The sequence below is a fragment of the Arabidopsis lyrata genome (genome assembly GCF_000004255.2).
Source record: "Arabidopsis lyrata subsp. lyrata unplaced genomic scaffold ARALYscaffold_7, whole genome shotgun sequence".
Taxonomy (NCBI): domain Eukaryota; kingdom Viridiplantae; phylum Streptophyta; class Magnoliopsida; order Brassicales; family Brassicaceae; genus Arabidopsis; species Arabidopsis lyrata.
Genome location: NW_003302549.1, coordinates 8,369,443 through 8,394,476, shown reverse-complemented (window position 1 = coordinate 8,394,476; position 25,034 = coordinate 8,369,443). Strand labels below are relative to the sequence as shown.

At 33.6% G+C, this 25,034-nt stretch overlaps 3 protein-coding genes across 7 annotated transcripts; 1 reads left to right on the top strand and 2 right to left on the bottom strand.

Annotated features, from left to right (window-relative positions):
- Positions 1-91: 91 nt before the first annotated feature.
- LOC9305868 (agamous-like MADS-box protein AGL19) lies at positions 92-4,401 on the bottom strand. 4 transcript variants are annotated; one of them, XM_021018072.1, is made up of 8 exons: positions 3,987-4,401; positions 3,594-3,804; positions 1,641-1,719; positions 1,480-1,541; positions 1,295-1,394; positions 715-756; positions 557-598; positions 92-430 (listed from the first exon to the last, which is right to left on the bottom strand). In XM_021018072.1, the coding sequence occupies exons 2-8, from the start codon at positions 3,773-3,775 to the stop codon at positions 278-280; spliced, it is 660 nt and encodes a 219-aa protein (XP_020873731.1). In that variant the 5' UTR covers positions 3,776-3,804; positions 3,987-4,401; the 3' UTR covers positions 92-277. The 4 variants fall into 4 exon arrangements, with proteins under 4 accessions (XP_020873731.1, XP_020873733.1, XP_020873730.1 ...); XM_021018074.1 differs by having other exon boundaries at positions 3,594-3,801; positions 4,046-4,401; XM_021018071.1 differs by having other exon boundaries at positions 4,046-4,399.
- Positions 4,402-9,445: 5,044 nt separating this feature from the next.
- On the top strand, positions 9,446-13,646 carry LOC9303813 (ubiquitin carboxyl-terminal hydrolase MIY1). The gene is made up of 12 exons (XM_021017733.1): positions 9,446-9,917; positions 10,132-10,306; positions 10,394-10,481; positions 10,553-11,270; positions 11,362-11,511; positions 11,613-11,667; positions 11,750-11,831; positions 11,987-12,067; positions 12,170-12,280; positions 12,367-12,410; positions 12,553-12,616; positions 13,351-13,646. The coding sequence occupies exons 1-12, from the start codon at positions 9,785-9,787 to the stop codon at positions 13,441-13,443; spliced, it is 1,794 nt and encodes a 597-aa protein (XP_020873392.1). The 5' UTR covers positions 9,446-9,784; the 3' UTR covers positions 13,444-13,646.
- Positions 13,647-13,763: 117 nt separating this feature from the next.
- LOC9303812 (separase) lies at positions 13,764-24,237 on the bottom strand. Of its 2 annotated transcripts, XM_021017565.1 has the most exons (28): positions 23,436-24,168; positions 23,130-23,310; positions 22,927-23,034; positions 22,588-22,722; positions 22,031-22,494; positions 21,608-21,713; positions 21,384-21,509; positions 20,955-21,248; positions 20,768-20,884; positions 20,364-20,585; positions 20,170-20,280; positions 19,917-20,051; positions 19,463-19,810; positions 19,286-19,375; positions 18,886-19,149; positions 18,686-18,809; positions 18,114-18,570; positions 17,821-18,002; positions 17,184-17,415; positions 16,925-17,027; positions 16,631-16,828; positions 16,445-16,500; positions 16,130-16,359; positions 15,817-16,048; positions 15,258-15,669; positions 14,898-15,134; positions 14,725-14,812; positions 13,764-14,613 (listed from the first exon to the last, which is right to left on the bottom strand). In XM_021017565.1, exons 1-28 carry the CDS (start codon positions 24,053-24,055, stop codon positions 14,045-14,047), a joined length of 6,441 nt encoding a protein of 2,146 aa, XP_020873224.1. In that variant the 5' UTR covers positions 24,056-24,168; the 3' UTR covers positions 13,764-14,044. The 2 variants fall into 2 exon arrangements, with proteins under 2 accessions (XP_020873224.1, XP_020873223.1); XM_021017564.1 differs by having other exon boundaries at positions 17,821-18,570; positions 23,436-24,237.
- Positions 24,238-25,034: the final 797 nt, after the last annotated feature.

Genomic DNA, 25,034 nt, shown 5'->3' with positions numbered 1-25,034 from the left:
AAACATATATGATCAATTATAAATATATAATGCATAGATGGACAATAATTTAATTATTTACCCTTTATATCCAATTTTTTCATAGAAGAACTATAGAAGTGATAGAAACGTGAAATATAGAAGTGATAGAAACGTAATTTACAGGTAAAATTTTAAGTTTAACTCCTTGATTAAGAACATATTAAATATTACATCTCAGATTTTTGGACGAAAATATATAAAGACAAAGAGTGCATACATGATATAGTTAAACATTCTTTTTGAAGAAGTTGTGAGATTAATTTTGAGGAGAAATTTTCATGAATTGTCTTGTGTCAGGAGGTCCAATGAACAAACCAGTCTCCACTTCCATATTGTCATCTATGTTCACTTCTGATGATGATAACGTTGATTGTGATGATGCTATTGTTGGTGCTCCCATTCCAAGCCACTTTTATTTACACAATTTCACCAAAACTCTTCTAATCAGCAACATATTATAACATTTAATAATATTCATAAAATAACGATAAAATCTTGTCCAAAAAAAAAAAAAAACTTAGAAACTAAAATGTACCTTCTCCTTCAGTTCTTTATTTTCCTTAACGAGATTCCTTTCCTAAGATTTTGACAAGGAACAGTTTTATGAAGTATTAATATGGAGAACGAGGATGATTCTTTATGTAACTAAATTTAGAGAAAGCAAAAAAAGTTGAAGGATGAATTTTGTTTTACCTGTTCCTTTAACTTCTCAATTTCTTCACGGAGTAATTGGTACTGAAAACAATTGAATATACATATAGATGTAAGCAAATTTCAACATTAAATATAGATTTATGAATAGAGACATTTGCATATATACTCATTAGTGCAAGGATATGATGATAATATGAGTGAGGCCATGCAAATCATTCACATAGACATAAAATATAGGACTCATGCATGGAACGCCATAAACCGCAGTTATACAGTTTGTTAGCTGTTTAATAGAACAACATGCATGGTTTTGAATTTTGATAAACAAATTGTTTTTTTTTTCTTTATAACGTACAAACAAATTAAATCTTGGTTTTAACAAATATCTTTTACATGTGCAGATGATGACTAGATTTGTATGGTAAAATCATTTTTGAAAACGCAAACACATGTGCATATATTATAACTTACATCATATTAAGTAACCATAAAAATTTCTCATCAACGTATATATAATATTCTTAATCCTAGTTTCACTTATCATTATTGGAAATGAGTGTGTGTATGTATGAATGTATATGAACATGTAATGTGAATTTCTTATATAAATATATAGTACCTTCTTGGCTCTGATCCTGCTCAAGCTTCGGTCCAACTGATTCTCTAACTGTTGCAGCTCCTCGATAGAACATGCATCAATGCCTTCTCCAAGCAATTTTCTGCAATCATTTAACAATCAAAATATCTTATAGTTTCTAATTTTATATAAATGATTTTTCTCATAGGATATTTTGAGTTTCAGACCGCTTAGATGTCTCTAGCTGTTCAATCTTTTTTGTCAAGCCAGATGTTTCGTCTCTCGCTTGCTGTCAAGTGAAAGTAGTTTAGTCTGTGAAACATTTAGAACACACAAAAAAATTATACGTCCACAATATGTAAAACCCGAAATATGAATGAGAATTTACCTGAGAATTATCATTTCTCTTATGGTTAATCCCAATTTCTTTTATTCGTCTCTGATAGCGTTCAATTGTTTTTGCTATACTGATGAAATGAATCAACAAAAAGAAAAACGAAAGTGTGGAGTCAATAGTAAATAATACCAAAATCAAGTAGTCATATATGTGTGAAAACTGAAAAGTACATAAATATGTGAGTTTATATCAACACAATTCTCATTTCTTTATTGCATTTAGAATATATATATCATCATGACCTTTAAATATTTGATTAAATGGAACTGTGAACAAAGAGAAACTTAGAGAATCCTGCAGATATGGCTTAGTTGCATTGTTCCCAAAAGTTAGGATATGATATCTTTTTTCGAGGAGCATATATTATACTACCTCTGTATCAAAAATATTGATTTTATAGAGTTTCACACCAATTAAGAAAAACATTTAATGTTTAGTTATAAATACACAATTTATTCATACCAAACCAATTCTCATAGCTATTAACCAATAGTAATTCATCAAATTTGAAAATTCTCAATTAATGATTCTTGAAATTCACAATTTATTAACATTAATTGATAAAAATTTATAGAAAATCAATTTTTTTGATACAAAAATAAAACCTCAAAAATCATTCTTTATGATATAGAGGGAGTATATACATATTTATTTTCGAAACAAATTATTAGGTTATATGAAAACAAAAGAGTGCTCCCTCTTTACTTCAAAAGGAAATAGCAATATTGTATTTAAGATTTGTGATTCAAAATCATGCATCAATATTTTACATGGCTACACCAATATATATAAAGAGACAAGTATATATAGATGCACATGGACACGCTCAAATCGATATTGAAATTAATAAGCTAAACCTTTAGAATATCATTAAGCAGTGACAACAAGGATTATGTGGTTAAGAATACCTAGTTAATTGTGGTTAATTAACCCTCTCTTGAGTTTGCTCAAAAGACATTTAATTGTTAAAAGCGAAGCAAAATGACTCTTAATTTGTTGCTAAATTTTACATATCCATGCATACATATATAGTTTCCCATACATATGCACATCCACATACACATATAGTACAAAAGAAGCATGTAAACTCGCATGAATGAGAATATGTTATATCATCAACTCACCATGCCTGATTCACACATGTGCAAATATATTTATTGATATGTATCATGCAAACCATAATGAAAACTAACATTGTTAATTTCAGTCGTTTACAAGTTCATGTAGATAAATCTGTCATAAATCATGAGTATTCCTACTGACACACATACTGTATGTGCATTTATATTAAATTACAGCATAGCGATAAACATGTGGAAATATCTAAATAAGGAAATTTCTTGTTAATTCTGAATATGACTATTTTCCTAATTTATGAACATGCTGATAATATACATATAGGGCTAATTTGAACATGTATATATTATATATATATTCAAAAGTCATAGATTTTGCTACATACATATATAGCTAGCATTGAAGCCAAACTCTTCTTAATTTGTTATAAGTGAATAAACATCAAAAATATCTCTGCATTAAAGTTGTTTCCATATCAAAAATATCTCGGTAAATAGAGAAAGTCAGAAAGATCAACTCATCTACAGAGAAAAATGGATGGCTCATAACAAGTATACACATATATATATATATACACATATTTCATAGGTTATAGTGCCATAAAAATCTGGTAACTATAACTTATTTCAATCCCATAAAAGTATAGTCCAAATTCTTACTCCGAACTACTTTTCCTAAAAGCAAAATGTCCATTATATCACTCTCCTATCAGATCTTTATCATCGTATAACCAAATAATCCATTGAATCTACTAATTAAGGTGAAAATGGGACCGGATTAGCCCCTCTAGTCGAATCGGATCCAAAAATTGATCAGTGTAAATCGATCTTGCACACGTAGATAAACAAAATTAATTAAGAGATATACCTAGAGCTAGAGAACTCATAGAGTTTGGATCTTGGAGAGAAGATGACCAAAGCAACTTCAGCATCACAAAGAACAGATAATTCGAAGGCTTTCTTCAAGAGTCCATTTCTTCTCTTCGAAAACGTCACTTGCCTGCTTGTTGCGTTCTCTATCCTCTTCATCTCCGTTTTGCCCCTCACCATCCTTCTAATTTATTCTTTATCCAAATCTTCTGTTTAAAATTAATCACACAAGAAACAAAATATTTATTTAACCAAATAAAACGAATAGTAACCAGAAATTAGAACTATATTATATGGATAATGGTTCAGATCAAGAACAAAAAAGTAGAGACATACTCAAACTGCAAAAGTGACCAAGAACATAAAAGAAGAAAAAATATTTGATTTGAACCTTTTTCTATATATAGAATATGGATCAACCACAAACAGAAGATGGATTTCGAGATTTACCCTCTTTGAATCGATCTGTCTCTCTATATGTATAATCTATCTTCTCTCTGTGAGCGGAGAGAGAAAAAATAGCCGAGATTTTGGGAGGGGGGAGTGATAGAGATCCTTGGAAAGCCCTAGATTTATGATGGAGGAGGGGTGAGAGAGAACCATAAAAAAAATAAGAGAGAGAGAGCGAGGGAGGCCAAAGTTATTCTCTTTATGAGTGAAATTTGACATCATAGCCTTATTTTTTGCTTTAAATTTGCCATTTTCTCTTATGCCTATGGTAGTCTATATAAACCTAGACCTGCCTAGTAGTACATCACTTTTTTTTTTAGATATAGCACCCTTACGTAATTTCTTTCTTCTTTTGGTAAAAACTCTAATGCAAATTGAAGGCCAATTTATAATAGTAATAAAATAAGTAAAAGGAGGAAGAATAATCTCCAATGAAGTGTGACATGGATAAGAATCATGCTATCAATTAGTTCCTATTAGAACTTAAATCGCCTAATCATAATACATACAAAACCCCTCGTTAATATACTACTCATTCTGTTTAATATAAAGTGTTATTTTAGATTTAAAATTTTGTTTCAAAATAAGTGTTATTTTATATTTTCAATACAGTTGTTTGAAAAAAATTCTAATTTATATAACTTTTCGCACTCGTAAGAAAATAAAAAAAAATAGAGAAATACTATAAAATAAAACTCTAAAATAACAAATTTTATAGACAATTATATCACACAATCTTTAAATTTCTAAAATTAACATTAATGAGTTTACATAACAACTATTTACCCTTATCTAGTTATGTTGAATTATAAAACTAATTACAATTTGAAATCGTGTGAAACATCAATCAAATGAAATAATTATATTAGTTTTTTAAATATTAAATTTGTGCTTTTTTGAAACTTTAGAGATTATGTGATAAATTTGGTACCAAAATTTATTTTTGTGCTATTTTTGAGAATTTTCCTAAAAGATATTCATATCACACTTTTAAAAAAGTTTGAGCGTTATTTTTGTTATTTTCTAGGTAAATGGAGAGATTTATGGGTTAATTATTTTATATTGTTGGTTTAATTGTAAACTTACATCTTAAACATAATTAAGTGAAGGAGATATTGTGTAGGTAATGGGGGAGATTTTGGCACGTGTTTATATTAACCGACAACCTACAGATCCGGTGTCCGTCAAAGTGGGTTTCACTAGTGCCACCTGAGGACATCCAGCATCCTTGTCCATTGCCAGCTCGACTCGGACAAAGTAAGTGGTTAGGTACTCACTCACTCATGCACCGTTCGATCTTCGCTTCTCTCCAAACGTTCACCGTCCGATTTTGTAATCTACTAGATTTTAACCCGCGGTGTACCGCGGGGCTATATTTTCTTAAAAAAATCAAAATGTAATTTGTTTGATAGATTATTTTGATTGTTAATTTTAGGATTTCACCCGTGGTATACGATCTTTTATAAATATCAACCCAAACCCGTCCCATCATATTACCCGTCCCGTGAAATTAAACATTATTTAGTTATTTTTCTTTTTAATAATACTTTTATTTAAAAGCTATATAATTCAAGTCAATTTAAAAATTTCTTTTAAATGGTTCCCATAAGATATATATACATATATATTAAATTTGTATAGAGTTGAAATAATATTAATATTACAAATTTTTTATATAATTTAAATATTATAAATATTTTTAAAAATATGTAATATATATTTTTTGTTATTGAATAAGAGGATATTATGTGTAAGAAATGTAGAAAATAAGAGTTTAATATTTTTATTATGGAGTCGCAAAAAAAATCTTTTATTTCTATACATGTTATTCATTTATTAATAATAAAAGAAAACAAATCCTTTAAATTAGATATTAACTAAAATAAACGCACCATAATTACTTATTAAGTAACAACCAATAAATTTCACCAAAAAATAGGTAACAACCAATAAATTCTAAACGCAGTAATTAAAGAATGAGATATTAAAAAAAAATATCAAATAAGATATAAGAATCTTAAAATAATTGAACATCTAAATAATTTAATTGTTAGTGTCGATTTTAATGCCTTCATTAATGTGGATTTTTTTTTTTACAGAGAAATATTTCCTAAAGATTATCACATTAATGACTCAGAAAATTAAGGAAGATATGAATTTATGATTCTCGAAATCGTATTGGTAATATCTTTAAGTAATATTTTTCAAATTTAAATAATTAATGCCAATGGCATTCATCCGTAAATAAGGTCCAACTCCAGGATTTATTTGCTAAAAGTCATTCAAAAATGTATATATAGATAAGAGTTTAATATTTTTATTATGGAGTCGCAAAAAAAATCTTTTATTTCTATACATGTTATTCATTTATTAATAATAAAAGAAAACAAATCCTTTAAATTAGATATTAACTAAAATAAACGCATCATAATTACTTATTAAGTAACAACCAATAAATTTCACCAAAAAATAGGTAACAACCAATAAATTCTAAACGCAGTAATTAAAGAATGAGATATTTTAAAAAAAATATCAAATAAGATATAAGAATCTTAAAATAATTGAACATCTAAATAATTTAATTGTTAGTGTCGATTTTAATGCATTCATTAATGTGGATTTTTTTTTTTACAGAGAAATATTTCCTAAAGATTATCACATTAATGACTCAGAAAATTAAGGAAGATATGAATTTATGATTCTCGAAATCGTATTGGTAATATCTTTAAGTAATATTTTTCAAATTTAAATAATTAATGCCAATGGCATTCATCCGTAAATAAGGTCCAACTCCAGGATTTATTTGCTAAAAGTCATTCAAAAATGTATATATAGATTTTAAGAAATTAGTAAAAGATTTCGACACAAAAATGAATAAATTTGTTTATTTCAGTCAGTTATGGACATATTTAAGTCTATACATGTATCTGATCAAGAGATACAGTATTATTCACTTTCGTTACTATAATCTGCTTTTTAAATTTACCAAATAACTCTACATAACTCACTGTAATATTTATATATTTTCTTTGATAGGAACATTACCCTTATACATATTCCCTCTGTTTCATAAAGAGTGTCATTTTAGAGTTTTGCACACAGATTAAGAAAACATTAAAATTTTTGTTTTTTCTAAACAAAAACATCATTAACTATATACCTAAACATAATCTGCCCAATAGTAAAACAATCTGCAGAATACTAATAGTCATAAAACATAAAAAATCATTAAATTTTGCATTGAAAACCTAAAACGACTCTTTGTGAAACAAAAATAAAACCTTAAAACGACACTCTTTATGAAACGGAAGGAGTAATATATTAGCTTTGCTCTTTTACTTTTCTTATAATAGCCTCTTGATTTAGAGGAGAAGTTGAAAGTTGAAACAAAACTTTTTTATATTTTCCAAAGATGAAACAGAACTTTATGCGAAAAATGAAAAGAAGAGAACTTTGATCGTGTGATAAATAACCGTCCGTACAATAAATCTTTATTTTACAACGACCTTGCCACAAATAAAATGGTAACACGTGTATATGTTTTCAATTTCACATGTCATCTTCGCCTCTTGTTTGATACGTTTCTTGCAATTTATAACCACCACCTTCTAGCTTTTACTTTATTCGTTTCCACGATTTAAATCTTTTATAAATTATTGTAAGCTTTGCATAAGCAAGTGGTTGTTATCCACTATTGGATGCTTTTCACGATAATACGTTACTACTTGTTTATTCTTTCATATCTTGGAACAGGTGTCGCACGCTGTGAGGACCACATCCTTTTCACTAATTGAACGTACTTAAAAACTTAAAATGCTTGTTAATAATATGCATTTGAAATGCAGCATTTCCAAACCAAAAAAAAAAAAAGTAAAGAAAAAAATACTACGTGAGAATCAATGTAATTGATTTTATAACATCTGCCGATATATAGTTGACGAAAAAAGCAAGTGTGGTTTGCTAAAAGGAGTAGTTTTACATCCAATTATCCAAAAATATTCTCTTTCGTAAGCTGGTTCCTTAAGGGGCTGCTATCTATGAGGTCGTCACTATTCAATACAAATAAATTATGCGTGAAACAGTTGAACTAAAATTTCAAATAACAAAAAAAAAAAAAAAAAAATTCCAAATAACTCCAACACTGATCTTTTCTTTCGGATAAAATTTCCAACGATCTTGTTTTTTTTTTTTTTTTTTTTTTTTCCGTCGGTTTTATATTTCAAAATTGTATCATACCCTGTATTTCACAGTCACATTATATGAAATGGAAAAATTTAGATGAAAAAAAAGAGAGCTTTATCAGTTATATCATAGGTTTTTTATCTCATAAATTTTTTATTCTATTATAGTATTATGTGACGGGAGATCTTCTGATAAAATATTGATTGGCCTCTAAAATCCATGATTAGAAATATTCACTACCATTTATTCTATTACTAGATTTTACCCCGCGGTACACCGCGGGGCTATATTTTCTTAAAAAAATCAAAATGTAATTTGTTTGATAGATTATTTTGATTGTTAATTTTAGGATTTCACCCGTGATATACTATCTTTTATAAATATCAACCCAAACCCGTCCCATCATATTACCCGTCCTGTGAAATTAAACATCATTTAGTTATTTTTCTTTTTAATAATACTTTTATTTAAAAGCTATATAATTCAAGTCAATTTAAAATTTTCTTTTAAATGGTTCCCATAAGATATATATACATATATATTAAATTTGTATAGAGTTGAAATAATATTAATATTACAAACTTTTTATATAATTTAAATATTATAAATATTTTTAAAAATATGTAATATATATTTTTTGTTATTGAATAAGAGGATATTATGTGTAAGAAATGTAGAAAATAAGAGTTTAATATTTTTATTATGGAGTCGCAAGAAAAATCTTTTATTTCTATACATGTTATTCGTTTATTAATAATAAAAGAAAACAAATCCTTTAAATTAGATATTAACTAAAATAAACGCACTATAATTACTTATTAAGTAACAACCAATAAATTTCACCAAAAAATAGGTAACAACCAATAAATTATAAACGCAGTAATTAAAGAATGAGATATATAAAAAAATATCAAATAAGATATAAGAATCTTAAAATAATTGAATATCTAAATAATTTAATTGTTAGTGTCGATTTTAATGCCTTCATTAATGTGGATTTTTTTTTTACAGAGAAATATTTCCTAAAGATTATCACATTAATGACTCAGAAAATTAAGGAAGATATGAATTTATGATTCTCGAAATCGTGTTGGTAATATCTTTAATTAATATTTTTCAAATTTAAATAATTAATGCCAATGGCATTCATCCGTAAATACATTCCAACTCCAGAATTTATTTGCTAAAAGTCATCCAAAAATGTATATATAGATAGAATTTGTATCCACTACCAGTAGTAATTATTCGCCTTCGTATCATTACTCATTAGGCATCGCTATCAAATTATGTAAACGCATAACATAATTGCCAATTTATACGGGTCAGCTTTGACCGGTTTAGTAAAACCATATTAATTACAGCTTGGTTAGTTCCGGTTTCGTCAAAATCAATTTTGTTTATCGTCGTTCCCCCCAATGCTGCTGCTTATATAAAGAAAGTCAGTCCCATGCTCTCTCACTTTCTTTGCTTCTTGAGAAATTTGTTAGCAAAGTGTTTCTTCTCCGATTTGCAGTTTTCGAATTCGAGCGATTCATCGTCGTGAACCTTCCTTCTTCAATGGCCATCGATGATTACTCTCGTCCTCCTCCGGACAAAATCTTTTACAAGACGAAGAAGATTAAGTATCGTGGACAAACGAGGAATATCATTCTCCAGGACGATAATGGACCATGTCCTCTCATCGCCATTTGTACGTACATCTCCTAATTTCGCTCTCGCTAGGGTTTTTGAACTTCGATTAGGGAACGAAATTGGGAAATGTCGGTGTCAGTATCTTGAAATCTTTTAGGGTTTTGTTGGTGAATTGTGAAATTGATGGAACAATTGTAGTAGTCGTATCGTGGATTAGGTTCGTTTTTCATGGATTCAGATGCATCAAGACTATTGAAATTTGTTTGTCACAGGTAACGTTCTTATCTTGAAACACGGAATTGATCTAGACACTCACAATTCTCAAGTATCTGAAGAGAAGTTGCTGAATCTTGTTGGCGAGATACTTTCTGATGAAGACGAGTACATTGATGTTGAGCTCATCGAACGCCTTGCAGATGGAATTATCGTCGATTTAAAATTCGAGAGGTTAAATCCTTTTGTTAATCCTTTTGTTAATATGTTACATAGAAAATCTCTTATCTTAATAACCGAAAATGTTTTACTTGCTTGCAGCATTACAGATTTTGAGTTAACACCTGAGCTAGCTATATTTGCTTCACTTAAGATTCCTTTGTATCATGGATGGCTAGTTGATCCCCAGGTACATCAATTTGATTGTGTTTCTTGCTTCAGTTTGAGGAAAAGTTTCGATATTGATTGTTTTTCCTCCAGGATTTGGAAACTGCTGCTGCAATTGGAGGCAGATCTCATGATGATTTAAAGATTGCGCTTACTGCTTTGGAGACACAGACTGTAAAGGCTCAAAATGATCAAAGTTCTGTTGATTTTGCTGCGTCGATTACTGCGTCTGCAGAGCATCGTGGATTGGGAAAGGGAGATACTGAAGAAGAGGAACTGCTGCTAAAAGCCTTGACATTATCTGAAATGGAAGCATCGTTAAAGGGAAGTTTTGATACTCACAGAGACTCAAATGAAGGAGAGGTTGTGTCTGGATCTGAGGATGTAAATCAAATTTCTGAGGATGACACATTGGTAACTGCTGTGGACGCTGCAGCTGGTTGTACTATCACCCTTGGCAGGAATATCTGTCAGCAGTCCAAGTTTGATGGTCAGTTTTCTTCTACGGAATCAGAAGATAGGACAGATTGTGATCTTGGGAATAAGACCAATGTAAGTGAAGAGGTATCTTCGACAACGTCAATTACAAAGAGCAATGTAGCGCAGGAACATGATCAGTTATCTTCAATGGAATTGGAAGATGAGAAGGTTGGTGATATTGAGACTGAGAATAGCAGCAAAATGACTGCAGTGCATGCGACTTCTTCCGAAGCGCCCATCTCTGTGGAGAAGACTAAACTGGAGTCAACCAAAAATGACATCATTTCTGAGGTTCCACTAAAGTCTGAAGCTACAACTTTTGTTAATGCAGGTAGCCTCATTGGTATCTCTGTATGAACTTGCATCTGGATATATGTTTAGATTTGAAGTTTCTTACTAAAACCAGCTCATTGCATTTTCAGATCTTAGTGACATATCCCAGGATGATGATGGCTCCCTGTCTGAATCTGAGGGATGTGTAAGCTTAGGTTCTTCAGTTTATGAAGTCGAGTCACTTCTTGGACAAAGCTCTTCGGAAGGGAAGGATAGAAATGGGCTCACGCAAGAAGAGGGTAAATTCTTACACATGCATTATCTATTATGGATAAAGATAACTCCATTCTTTTTTTTTTATGAGTTTCTCTAGAAAACTTCACCATGGTTGAATTTTCAGGTAAAGTGATCAAAGAATTCTTGAAAGATAGTGCCAGTCAATTAACTTGGCATGGGTGCGTGATCTTATTGTTTGCTCAGGAAGATTTCGGTAACATTGGTTTTATCTTTATAATTATTGATTTTCATTTCCTCCAGGCTCTATACCTTGGAAAATGACCTTGAAGAATGGGAACTTTGTGTCTTGTTCCGCAACAATCACTTCTCTACCATGCTGAAGGTTATTTACTTATATTATATAAAGCTGTAGTGTTTTCTTTTTTGTTCTCAGTCTCTTAAATCGATAATCAGGATGTGTTTTAGAAGCGATTTCAACAGAGTTTATACATAACATTCTAGATGATTAATTCTCATTTCTTTGGTCTCATATTGCAGCGTGACGAAAAACTCTATACTTTGGTTACTGATCAAGGCTATCAGAGGGAGCAAGACTTGGTTTGGGAAAGATTTGACCAGGTAGTTGCGAAATATGTTTTAGTTGTCCTTGTAAAGAGAAGATGAATTTTGCTATATTCAAAGTCTCTTTGATTGCTATGGATTGGTTTTAAAAACTTTCAGATCAATGGCGATTCTGCCTTCTTTACTGGTAACTTCACGGAGTTCAAATTCAAGAGTGACAATGGTAAAAGCCGAAAATGGGATCAACAGCACGGAATTAGTAACACTGAGGTATGAACTGCTGCTCCTGCTTTTATTATTCATGTAGAAATTCACCTGGCCATAACTAAATTAAAATCCTTTTTTGTCTTTGTCAGAATTTTTACTCCGGAATCGAAAGTGAAGACAAGGATAATTTTGAGTAAATATCTCCTACTTTCTACTTTTCTGATCTCTGAGAACTTAAAATTCAATCTGTTAGGCTATTTTTTTTCCCTTTGTTTCTAAATCTATAACATTTTTAAGATTCTCTCTCTTTTTTTTTTTTTTGGTTTTTCTGGCAGTTTCTCTTATCAAGTGGCACTGGAGTTGCAGGAAGAATTCTGGGCTGGAGAAACTGGATCAGAGGTATAGGTGACTTTAAGTCCTGATAGCTTCTCAAAATTTAAAACTGTCGTTAAAAAAGTGTATAGAAAATATTGAAACACAACTCATTTTCATATATACTCTGTTAGTTCTTTAGTGTACACTTTCATGTATTTCCCCAAAACATAAGAAGAGAGAAACCTTTTATCTTTCTTCTGTTTCCCACTTCTGCTTGTCCTTTGTTATGTTTGCCATGAACATGACCGAGGACCTCTTCTGCAGTGTGTCCTTTTACCAAAATAGCTATATACCTTTCAAAACCTAACAATTGTTAACAACGAATTAAAAAAACCAAAAACTAGAGAAGAATTAGCCAAAATTACCTCAACAGTATTCAAGCTCAAGATACCAAATACTGTAGAGTGTAACAAAAAAACAAACAGAAGGAAGGGCAACAGCATATTGTTTATATGCATTTTACTGGGTAAATTGATTATCCACATAAACATTTACCACACCATATATATAGCAAGGTGACAGAAATGTAGCTTTAAGAGTGAAAACTGGTTTGATCAAAAAAAAAAAAAAAAAAAAGAGTGAAAACTGTAACCACCCAAAACCATTTACTCGTTGAGTAAATTTATGGGACTATAGTATCAGACAAGAACGATCATGATTCATACTACTGTAATCTGAAAACTCTCAAGTTCATCTGAAACCACCAGATGTTATACCAATCATGGCATGTGTAAAAACTTTGTGATGTATCTTTTCAGGCACCAATAATAAGCTGCAAGCACATATCTTCTTCACTACGAGAACTGAAAGAATTCCTAAATTGGAAAAATGAACAATCATTATGTCAATAACTCATGAAAGCATGTCCCTTACCACTTCTGTGTATGTCTTTCTTCTTTCGTTTTCTTATTAAAGTTAGTTTTTTTATTGGCTTTACAAAAGTGTTTTAGAGTAACCAGCAAACAGAGCTTATTGGCTTTTGCCAAATTGTTTTGGTCATATGTTCCAGATGTGAATCATTCAATTGAAATAGAAAACATCATCATTGTATGTATATGTTTGAGAATACTTTTTACAGTGGAATCAGTTCTGTTAACAGTTTGAAATGCCCTCTTTCCCTTATGTAAAAGGATTTAAAACATGAATAAGTCAAGTCTGAAATACACAGAAATGGATCAAAAATTACTCACTTTTATAATATAGAATTTGAGGACAATACATCATGTGATATTCCTTTTTACAATTTGTTATATAAAAACAGGGATGAATATATATCTCTAGACTAGAGTCTCCTTTTTTTCTCTTCTCTTGTGTTGCTGTCATAAGATCTCTGATTTGACGTCCTAACTCCTAAATTTTTTTGCTAATATAAATAACCCTCACAATTGTTATACGACCAAACAATGAGGATTCCAAGTTGAGAATGGACTATTTTAGAGATGCTCTAACCTACTAACAAGATGAAGAAGTAGAAGGAAGAAGAGCATCAATTCCTTTTTTCCTTGTGATACCAGTTGGTACACCATAACAGACAGGCGCAGCCCCAATCAAGTATTGCAAGGTGCACGCATCTCGAGCCGCAGCTATGAATGAACCGATTTTACGTCTATGCTTGTGGTTGCACTCAATCTTCCCTGACCCATCGACATTTGATTGAGCTGGCTTGTTACGCGATGACGGTTTCCTTGACCTCTTGGTGTTGTTGTTGCCTTTTAGATTCATGGCTGCAAGTTCATTTGCTAATGACTCACACTGGCTGCAACCACCCTCTGAACAAGAATCTGACCTCTCTTGCAACCATGCTTCCAACAACGCTTTCCCAAACCGATCAATGTCTCGGTCTGTTACGTCCCATAGAGTCGCCACAATGGCTGGAGATCCACCTAGGAGATAAGAAAGTGGTATGCCTTCTGGGATGTAGCAGCCTTTTAGCCATAGTGAACCACTACTGCATCCCATTAAGAAAGTTGCAGAACAGTTATCTAGCTTCTCTATTTCACGCCTAGGTATATACTGTGCTCCTGCCATAGCATAAACAGTAAAGGATCTTTTAAAAATCAATCTCAAGTAAACAAATATTGCACCAAAGACGGCTTAACGATTAAGAATCCAAAGTGCTAGAGGAATCATACCGCTTCCATGACCAAAGTATAGAAAGAGATCATGTGTTTTTAATGCTTCTGTCAACTCTATAGCACTTGGTTCTGATCCAGCTTTCCCCTGAAGTATACGCAATAATGGAAGTTTGGAAACAAAGCATCACAATAATGTTTCTAGAAGTATATATGCTTTTGTAATATGTTACCTCAAAGTTTTGATCTCTGAACCAACTCTCAAACTTGTCTTGGGTATCGGTGAGATCACCACCAGGATTCAACAAGTAAAATGAATCTAGCGGATCAATAAGAGGGAAGGAAACAAAATGAGATCTTGCTGGCTCTCCTTCACTGCGCTTCTTTAGCACAGCAGATATGCAACCTACGGAAGGCATGCGGTACACCTCCTGTTTCCTTAGTATTGGAATATTCTCCCAAGGAAGCATCTAATCAAAATCAGCAAGTTGGTTAGCCAAGAATCGCAACAGATAAAATAAGCAGAACTTCTCGATGGCAGTAAAACTTTCTAATACATGTGCACGAAAGTGATAAGGATATAATTGACGAACCTGAACCTCAGGATCTAACACAAGAATGATAGGTTCTCTATTTTCATGTCCATCTTGTTCCCCTAGTTTGCTTGCTGCGTCATGTATCAGTTTTAAGGCTAATTCATGCCTACTTTCAGATATATTAGACGCAGCAGTAGGAGTTTTACAGCTATCTTCTTCATAAAGATATCCCCCTCTACCTACATAGCAACCATTTCTTAAAGAAAGCTGAGCGACGCATGCTTCTCCTTTAAAGTTGTCTGTCCCACCTCCAAGAATAACCTTCAAAAGCATCTCATTTACTTCCATTTTGCACTTGGACTTGAGATCATTTACCAGCTTTTTCTGCACTGAGGCAGGCAATTTGTAGTTCGACCATTCTCCAAGAAGCAGACACCTCCAGGGGCCCAGCCATGAAGCTTCTAGATTCCTAGAACAAAAGAATGGTTATCCAATGTTGTTTACAAACATGCAGACTCGTACGCAGTTGTCGATTCAGAAGATGGATCAAAACGCAGTCCTGTAAATGTAAAATAGACAGACATGTGCATGTGTTATAAAAAGAGAGCAATCATACCTTAGGAATATTCCCAGACGATGATCAAGTTTCTTTCTCTTTTTCCACCACAGGCCCCTACTCTCTATTGTGTCTTCTTCAGGAGTAGAAGAAGATGAGTAGCTTTCCTCCAATATTGATTTAAATGCTGGAGCTACCTCATCAACCACGGTGGCACCCCATGGACAAAGCCAAGGCCCCTTTAAACTCTTAACTTGAGTCGCTTCCGTAGAGCTAAGGTTTGCACTGTTATCTGACATGTCTAGTGAATCAGTGAAATCCTGAGTACAAAGAGAAAACACCATAGATCAACCAGTATGCAGTTCATATTTACCTTCTAGAATCGAATCTACAGATAGAAGTGTGGCAACCGGTTGACTTTCTGGGTTTAGGCGCGATATGAGCACCCAGGCACAAACAGGTGAACGAATATGCATTAGCTCCTGTAACAATTGGTTTAAAGCACCTCCAAGCAAACTAATGCAGATGATTGTTGAGCTTGGAAGATTGATGAAAAATTCTTTAGCGAATTGTACAAGATCTTGAGTACGCTCAGGAGCAAGCCTACAATGGCGAGTAAGAAAAAACAGAGTCAGCCAACATAAATTATAAAAGCATGTCTGGTTGCTTAAGTTAAATTATCTCATACCTGGGTAAGTCCAAATCCTCAGGAACCATGCAACTCGAGCAAGTAGCCTCTGTGCACTGAAAATAAAAGCTGTCAGATAGAAGACGAAACACCTACTTTGAAAAAGCAATCAATAAATACGTCAAGATATCATCAATAACACAGAGGTTAATCCACAAATTGAAAAGCTGAAAAAACCTATCTTACCTCTTTATCTGAGAGGCACCGTGATTTGTGTTTTTGACTCAACTTTGAAATGAAATGATAACTGATATGGGTACCAAGCGAGGCTTGATGGAAAAATGAGACCCAATGACTTGCTGACAGCTCACTTCCATCATATTCGAATGAGAATTCAGCACTTGAGGAAGAAAGTAGATATAAAGAGGCAAGCAATCTTGAAACCTATCGGGAACAAAAAACAGTCTTATACTGAACAATAATTAAGATTCAAACAAAACAGGCAAGGACAGGTTACCGTTGAACAACCCAAGCTTTTACCTTTTGAAATAATATTGGAACCTCTCTGCTGAGTACAAATGCTAACATTAACCATGACACCAGTTTTGTGAAAGGAATATGAAACAGATCACAGCAAATAGACCTGTTAAAGGTAACAATAAAGAGGTTAAGAAGGATGATAGGTACACATTTCTAAAGCATACTTGATCAATTTAGCATATGATGTTTTACATGAGGACAAAAGCTCGAGCATGGCAAAAATGACAAGTGTTATACAAACAATATATGTCTCACATACCTACTATCCCTGCAGTGGTAATTCCGCAAATTCAACCAGCACAAGTTGTATAGTATTATTGCACGGTCAACAGCAAATACATCTCTTGTAACTTCTTTCCCGATAAACTCCAGCAACTGATAGACAGAAGGCTGGTTGTGGCTGGACCAGTTGCTTTTAAATAAAACAGAGATACTATGCAGTAAAGCCTCATGAGCTAGATGAACTCTACCAGAGTCTGCCAAACATTTTCCTGAATTGGAAAGCTAAACTGTAAGCAGAGATACTCATCTTCTAGCAATGCTTCATAATTGTAAGTGAGACGTGTATACCATGTGTGTGTTTTTATGAGAATAAACAAATGAATTGCCAACACAATTTTCATGAGTTACCGGAGAATTGTCAGAATACAAAACAAAAGCATAGAAATGGAGAATAAGATCAAACTCATTTGGCCTCAAAACTCACTCAAGGTTTTTCATTTCCATTACTTTTTTTTTTTTTATCAACAATGGATGTGACGTTAATGGTTACTGGATCTCAGTTCTCATCTAAAGTCTAAACTATTAAGCTATTAGGTTGTTTCAGCAGAAAAATGTCAAAAAGCCAACTTTCATATGCATTTGAGTAAGCAATTGCATAAGGAATTAGAGAATACCCAGGCTAACAAGTATTGAGGACGCAAGCTTCCTATGGCAGAGTTTCCATTTCAAACTTACTAGATTGTTGAGAGACCCAGATTCTGTTACTCCTTCGGAGAAGCACTGCTGACATTTTTCTTTGTAGCAAATGCAAAATCCACGGACTGCATTTTTTGTGTCCAACAACACCCTTTCACCCCTACAACCAACAGATCTATCACAGAAATTAGGCTTCTTTGAAACAACTTCAGGCACATTAGAACGGTTTTGGCATTGCTCTTTAAGTGAGTGACGCATAGATCGAGTCAACCTTGACGTTGGCTCAGATATCAAATCCTGGTCCTTTGACAAACAAGTTTGGTTAGCTATTCGACCCCTCCTGGAGCCTCTGTTTCCTGGTGGCTCCTTTATATTGAGCTTCGTTTTACTTGATTTATGTCCTAAACCGTCCCCTCCATTTCTATCAACCACTATTTCCTCAGCAATTTCTTCCCCATGTGATCTAATGCAGCTTTTCCATGCTGAGCAACAGACTTTTCCCAGGGCAGCACTAAACAAGCTTTCAGCATGCAAAAATCCATCTGTCTGGGAAACTCTATCAATTTTTTTCCGAGATATGTCTCCAAGTTGTTTATCCAATGTAACTTCCAACTTCAGTTTGCACTTAAAACAAGAAAAATCTCGCTGATTAGCAATTAATATCTCTTTTGCATTTTGGAGTTCAATTTCTGCCAGATCCAGACACTGCTTTTTGTGGTAAAGATTTCCTTGAAATTCAAGAAGAAAGAAAAAAATCAAGCAGCTTATTAAGTATTAACAAATAAGGAAACCAGAAACCTACAAGAAAAGACTATACTGTTGAATAAAGGAGTAGATTCATACCTAAGGCAGAAGAAAATGCAACTATGAAAGGGAATAGACTTTGCGAGCATGAAAAGGCTTTTCCCCATGATAGAATGGTTTCTGCCTCCAGTCCATTCCCTATTAGCTCATTCAGAATTCCAACCTGCAAATTTGACACCAAATTAAGAAACAGAGTGATGGAACCTGGCTAGACTAGATAGACTGAACAGAAACAGAACCTGAAGGGTGCTTTCCAAATAACATTGGAGTACACTCCAAGGACTTAGGTAGCAGCAATTGATGTCCCAGAGAAAATTTCCACATGGCCAAAAATCAGTTGCGAACAATCTGTAGACTTGGAAATTTTTTATGCCAAAAGTCCGTATCTCTGATATTTTTCCAGCGTCATTGTGTTTTACGAACTTCTTCTCAGCTGTATACTTAAATTTCTCTTGAAATATAAGAGTCCGTATCCTATAGGCTTCTTTTGCATATGAAAGAGCCTGTAAAAGAAAAAGGTTGAACAATCAACCCAAGAGATTATGACAATTAAACTGGCAGTAATGTACAACAAAACTTTTGTTAAAATAGATGTAATATATGTATAAAATAGATGTAATATATGTATAACTATTTTACCTCAGAAAGTTTTCCAAATGATATGAGCCTTTCACAGAGATCATAATAGAGATATGCAGCTACAAAAGATGAATTACCAGAGAGTGACGCCTGCAATGACATTCATTAGCAAAATTGGATGATCACCATAGATATTCTGTTGCGAGGAAAACCCTCTACATAATTTAAATTTCTTACACTGGAAATGAGTTCTGAAGCTGCATCTTTAATATCGCCTATTGTGAAGTCTGATTGAAAGGGACCTTCATCCTTATTATGTAAATCATGGAAGTTCTGCTGGAACCCAATTAGCTTTGCTTTTGAATCTTTCAGGCAATCCATCCAGAAATCAATGCATGTGGATTTGTCACCACAATTCTCTGATAAGGTCTGGATAAAGGCATCACTTATGGGGGAAGGGCATAAGGCATGACTAAGCCTTCTACATTCCCACAGCATTGCAAGGCAGACCTCCAATTTGACTTTCTTCCATTTAAACAATCTGAAAATCAGTTGGTATATATGATGATGGAGCTCTGTACATCCCTGGAGATGGAAAAAAGTATCAAGGGCCAGATAGATATGAAGCACGCACTATAAAGTGTGCCACTCAAAAAACATAATCCAGGTAGATAATAGGTAAAAAAGATACCTTCACTGACATCAAATCAATCATATTATACAGTAACGGAATTATGTTTTCTGTTGGTAGACTGTCCCCACTATCATCTAGGCTAAGAATCTTCAGCCAGAGATTTAGTGAAGTGCTAATATCTTGAAAGACTTTCTGCACAAAAGAGACGAGGCAAAATGATTCAAGAAAGATAAATTAAACAATGAACCATAGTTCACGAGCTGAAAGATAAACTGTCAATGATTAGAAGCTATGTAATACGCATTTATACCTTCGAGTTTGGCTCAGCTTCCTGGGTACAAAAAGCTCTCAAGCAATACGCAATAGGTAACATGGGAGAAGATGGAGAACCCTCTTTATTTGGCCCATGATGTAACACACCCTGCTTTCATACATATGAAATTTGGTCAGAAATTATACAAGCAATTAATGAACTATTAACTCTGAAGGTACTAAGACATATACCAATATAGAGATTGCTTCGGACAGAAAACAAATGCACTCGGTTATATGTTCAGTTCCAGATGTCCTTGTCATTTGTGCTTTCCATATCAAGATTCTTGCTCTCTCTATATGCATATCCTCAGTGACATAAACATCCTTCAAAAGGATATCTGTTATCTTGATTCGAGTTTGTTGACCTAGATTTGACCTTAAAGGAAGCACTCTATCATAGGCAAGAAGCTCCTGCAAGCATTTACAGAAAAGAGAAATGAAAAAACAATCAGTGTCACAAATTTTACATACAGGTAAAGTACATCCACCGATAAAAAAAAATAAAAGGGAATTTCTAGTAGCATGCCCCTTCAAGCTAGGACATGCGCAAACTTTTATTCAAACATTAACTGAAAGGTTGTTAGGATCCCAACCTGCTCTAGGATTTTTCCGATACCACGCTTTGACTTTTTTTGAGAAGATGATAACAATGAGTACAAAGTTGTACAAGAATCTGCCGCATCCAGATCCGTGTGACATTCCCGTTCTATCTGTTGATAGGACACACTCAGATACTTGTAGTTCAATTTTTTTTATAAAGGTACTTGATCAAAAATTTACCTTAACCCATTGCTTTACAATTGCCTCAGGGCCTGGTAACCTTCTAATCAGATGTTCAGCTGACAACCAATTTTGTAGAATATGAACAATATTCTGTCTAATCTTATGTCTGCTACATTTCTGGAGTATATCCAGGTAGAATGCACACCTATTACATGCTTCGCCCACAAAATCCATAATGGCATCTTCTGACATGTCATTATCAGATGAACTAGACTGATTTACAAACATCTGACAATGTAGCTCAACACATCTCCATGATGCCTTAGAGCACAGCTTGAGTGCCTCACAAGCCTGCAAAGTAGAACACTTACTCTATGAAATGTGCTATGAGGAAAACAAGAAGAAGAATATATAAAGCAGAAGCAGATTTGTTCTAGTCTTGTTTGCATAAAAAATCTATAAGACGCCAAAAACCGTGTACTCCACCTTGTTTAGCTCCTTATTTCTGTACAAAACGATACCAATATTGTAAAGCGTCGCAATTAGATACTTGAGTTCTTGAGATCGGATCCATGGACTGGCAATTACATCCTCAACTAGATGGGCACTGATCTGAAAAGGAAGATGTTCGATTACTAAGTTAAATTGTTCGATCACATGTTCAGGAACTTGAACAATAAATTTGCATGCATTTCACATAAATACCAAACCTGCAATTTAAGCTGGGTTTTCAATGAGACAATGAAAGCACCCATAGCCACGTTTAACAAAGCTTTGTTATTGTCAGTTTCGCTATCTCCCTTGTCAGACGTGCATCTATGAAGTGGGCACAAGAGATGTGAGAAATTCATTCAACCCACAAAAGAAGATTTCGCAAAAGAATTGATATTGTTTCCACTTTCTAAGTGCACTGAAAATTTAGACATCATCCCACCTGCCAAAAATCTGGTAGCAAAATGATGCATTTACAGTTGCATAAAACCAAAAACTTAAAAGAACTATCTTCTGAAATCCACCCAAATATATTTAAGTTATTTTCACTATGTGACAAGCAAAACAATTTCTGATGAAGAGCACGACTCTGACTAAAAGCTACAGAATATAGCATAAGGGACAGATAATGATCACCTTACCTCTGAAGGAAGAGACAGCCATCACAAAATTGGAGAAAGGCATCGTGAATAGTAGTTAGATGAGCAGAAGCGCAGGACATTTCTGTCTCCAGCACAATCTTTCTTTTCACAGAATATATCAAGTCTGCAAGTGGTTGGCACAAGAACTGCAAGGCATCTAAGTATTGTGGCCAACAAGTCTTCTTGTTCTTGTCTGTACAGCTACCATGTGTTTTATTGTTGTAGTTTTTATGCCCACCAATCAATGATGAACCAGTCTGATTGCCCACATCACCTGAGTAACTATCAACCAAGCCGAGTAAAGAAACTAAGCTTTGCCATCTAGCATCATCATCAAACATTGCTTGAATCTTCCAATCATCTGTGGAATCTTTAACCTTACTTTCTCCGAGCTTGGAATCGCAAACCGTGATGGACAGCCCGGTTGAATACAGTCTAAGAACCAGATTAAGTTGGGGTATTGCCTGCCAAGCAGTCAATTTATAAATTAACTCATACACCAAGATACTTCATTATTAAGTTGAGGCAAGTTTACATGCCAAGGAGAGTAAAACTACCTCTAAGAAAATAGCTGCCATCTCATTCAACTTTTTTGAAACTTTTGCACAGTACATGTCTCCTGCTGCTCGAAACTTGTGAGCGCAATAAGCGACTAGGTCAACAAACTCCATTAAATTCTCATTACTTTCATCCTGAAAAAAGGAGCAGTGTTATAAGGCATTACAAGTTAGTGGTAGAAAATCAACTGAGAAGCTAACAGGAACCTAAAGTCATCCAATCTAGCAACAGATAAAGGAGCAGGTGACACCAAAATATATGGAAAATTTTGTTGCGGATATTGTTACTCGATGTACACAAGACAATAGATAATTAAGATGCAAGGGATTTGTGCAAACCTCAAATTGGCAAGTTAAGCTGCGCAACAAAGACATTGAAATGTCAATGGTCACTGACATTTTTTTATCCTTAAATCTGAACAGAACAGAAAGCACCTCGCGAGCAAACTGGAAATGGGCATTGGATGTTATCCTCTATTAGATGACAGCATATAAAAGAAAAGAAGCTGCAAGAAGGGAAGACATCAAAGGGCAAGGGTCACCTTATAAATTCGATCTTTTGAGAATGCAGATTTATAGTGTTCCTTCACAGTTAAGTCGCAGAAAGATATCACTAAATCCCCATCAAAACGCTCAGCTTCTCTAACGAGAGAAACAGAACATTTACCCAAATTTGTCACTATCGCTCTGTGAAACTTCTCATACGCCTTAGCATCTAAGACCCTGCACAGTACCAAATTTTCAGGATGTGCTAGCTCTCGAAAGGAAAATTAAATTCCCTGGTGCAAAATTGAAGCAGCATTGGTCTACTATAATCAAACAAGAAAGTTAAAAAACCCTACACTGACCTAAACCAGCCTCCGACCTCCTCGAGCAAAAGAAGAACTTTCCGATACCGCTTATCATCTAATTGCTGGCCCATTGCCACAGCCCTAAAGATGGCCGCCACGGCATCAACAACAACCAAAGCCATATCCGCCTCTCCGTCCTGAACCTCCGGCAACAACCGGCAATTCCGGGATTTGCTATCTGAGCCTCTTAGCTTCTCCAGAACCTTAAACGCTTCAGAATACATATTCTCATAGAAACCCCAAACATCGAGACAATAAACCATCCGTAGCCTCTGAGATTGAACGGTATGAGGCTTACAAGCTAATTGAGCAGAGACCAATTCTAAACAATCCAAGCAAAGTTCATAAGCACGGAACAGATCTAAGGCTGATTCACGAGCTTCCTTGTCAGACTTGGCGACGGAGAGGCGTTTCGGTAGGAGCGAGATCGATTTGTTGAGGAAAGGAAGGAATTGCTTAGCTAGGGCTCGAATGGTGGTTGCTCGGTCTTGTTTTTTCCGGGAAGTGGATAGAGTAGAGAAAGGTTTAAGGTAATCGGAGAAGGAAGAGAAGATATCATCACCGGCGTCGGAAGATTCGATGAGAGAGAGAAGACGGAGGTCGTCAGTGGACGCCATTGATTTCGAAATTTTTGAGAATTCCCGCTAATTGAAGAAGATGCCCATTTTCTAGGTTTTACAATTTACACTATGCTCTCTCTCTCTCTTTCTCTCTCTTCTAATTTCAAAATCTCATTTGTTGATTCACATTTTGACTTTACTGGTAGAGTGTAGTTTTACCATTTGCAGAATCGTAGTGAAGAATATGAGAATTCTAAACCGTTTAGTGTAAATTTTATAACGAATTTAGAACCCAAAACCTTCTAGAGATGTTCTTTCGCGGTCTCCATTGGGCTCGTATATGATTTTTAAAGCCCATTTTGACAAGGCCCTTTCTGTTTAAGCAGGTTTGCAATTGCAATGGACTAATTAATCATTTTTTTAAATCATAGATAATAATTTGTATGTTGGTTGGTATCATTGCATACTCAATTCTGAATGATAATTATTTTTTTATATAATTTGAGGAAAAAAAAAAAAAAATTATTTTTTATATAATTTGTGAGAAACATATATTTTTAAGTGATTTAGTTAAACTATAAAATCTACAAATATAAGCAAAAAAAAAAAAAAAGGATTTATTATTCCGCTCAAATCAAACAGTTAGTAACCTTTTTTTTGAACATATACATTTTAGTGGTTTGTGTTAATATCGCGTTGTTATATGATATCACAACCTGATTTGAAATCTGCATAATACATTTTTTTGCGGTGAGGTTGGTCCATACACAAAAGTAGTTTCAGAATTGTGGTGATAGTCTTACCATGTTTCCATGACATGAGAGTGTTGGACACCTTTGTATCCATAGCAAATATCTGCTATTTTGTAGCTAAGTTTAATATGAGCATATAGTTTATACATAGTTTTATACAAATTTTTCAATATCATATATAATAATACATAATACATTTCAAAAGCTTAAGAATAGTTGAAATATATTCAATATCTGCCTATCTGGTCACAGTTTTTGTATTTATGTAAATGTTTTATTATATG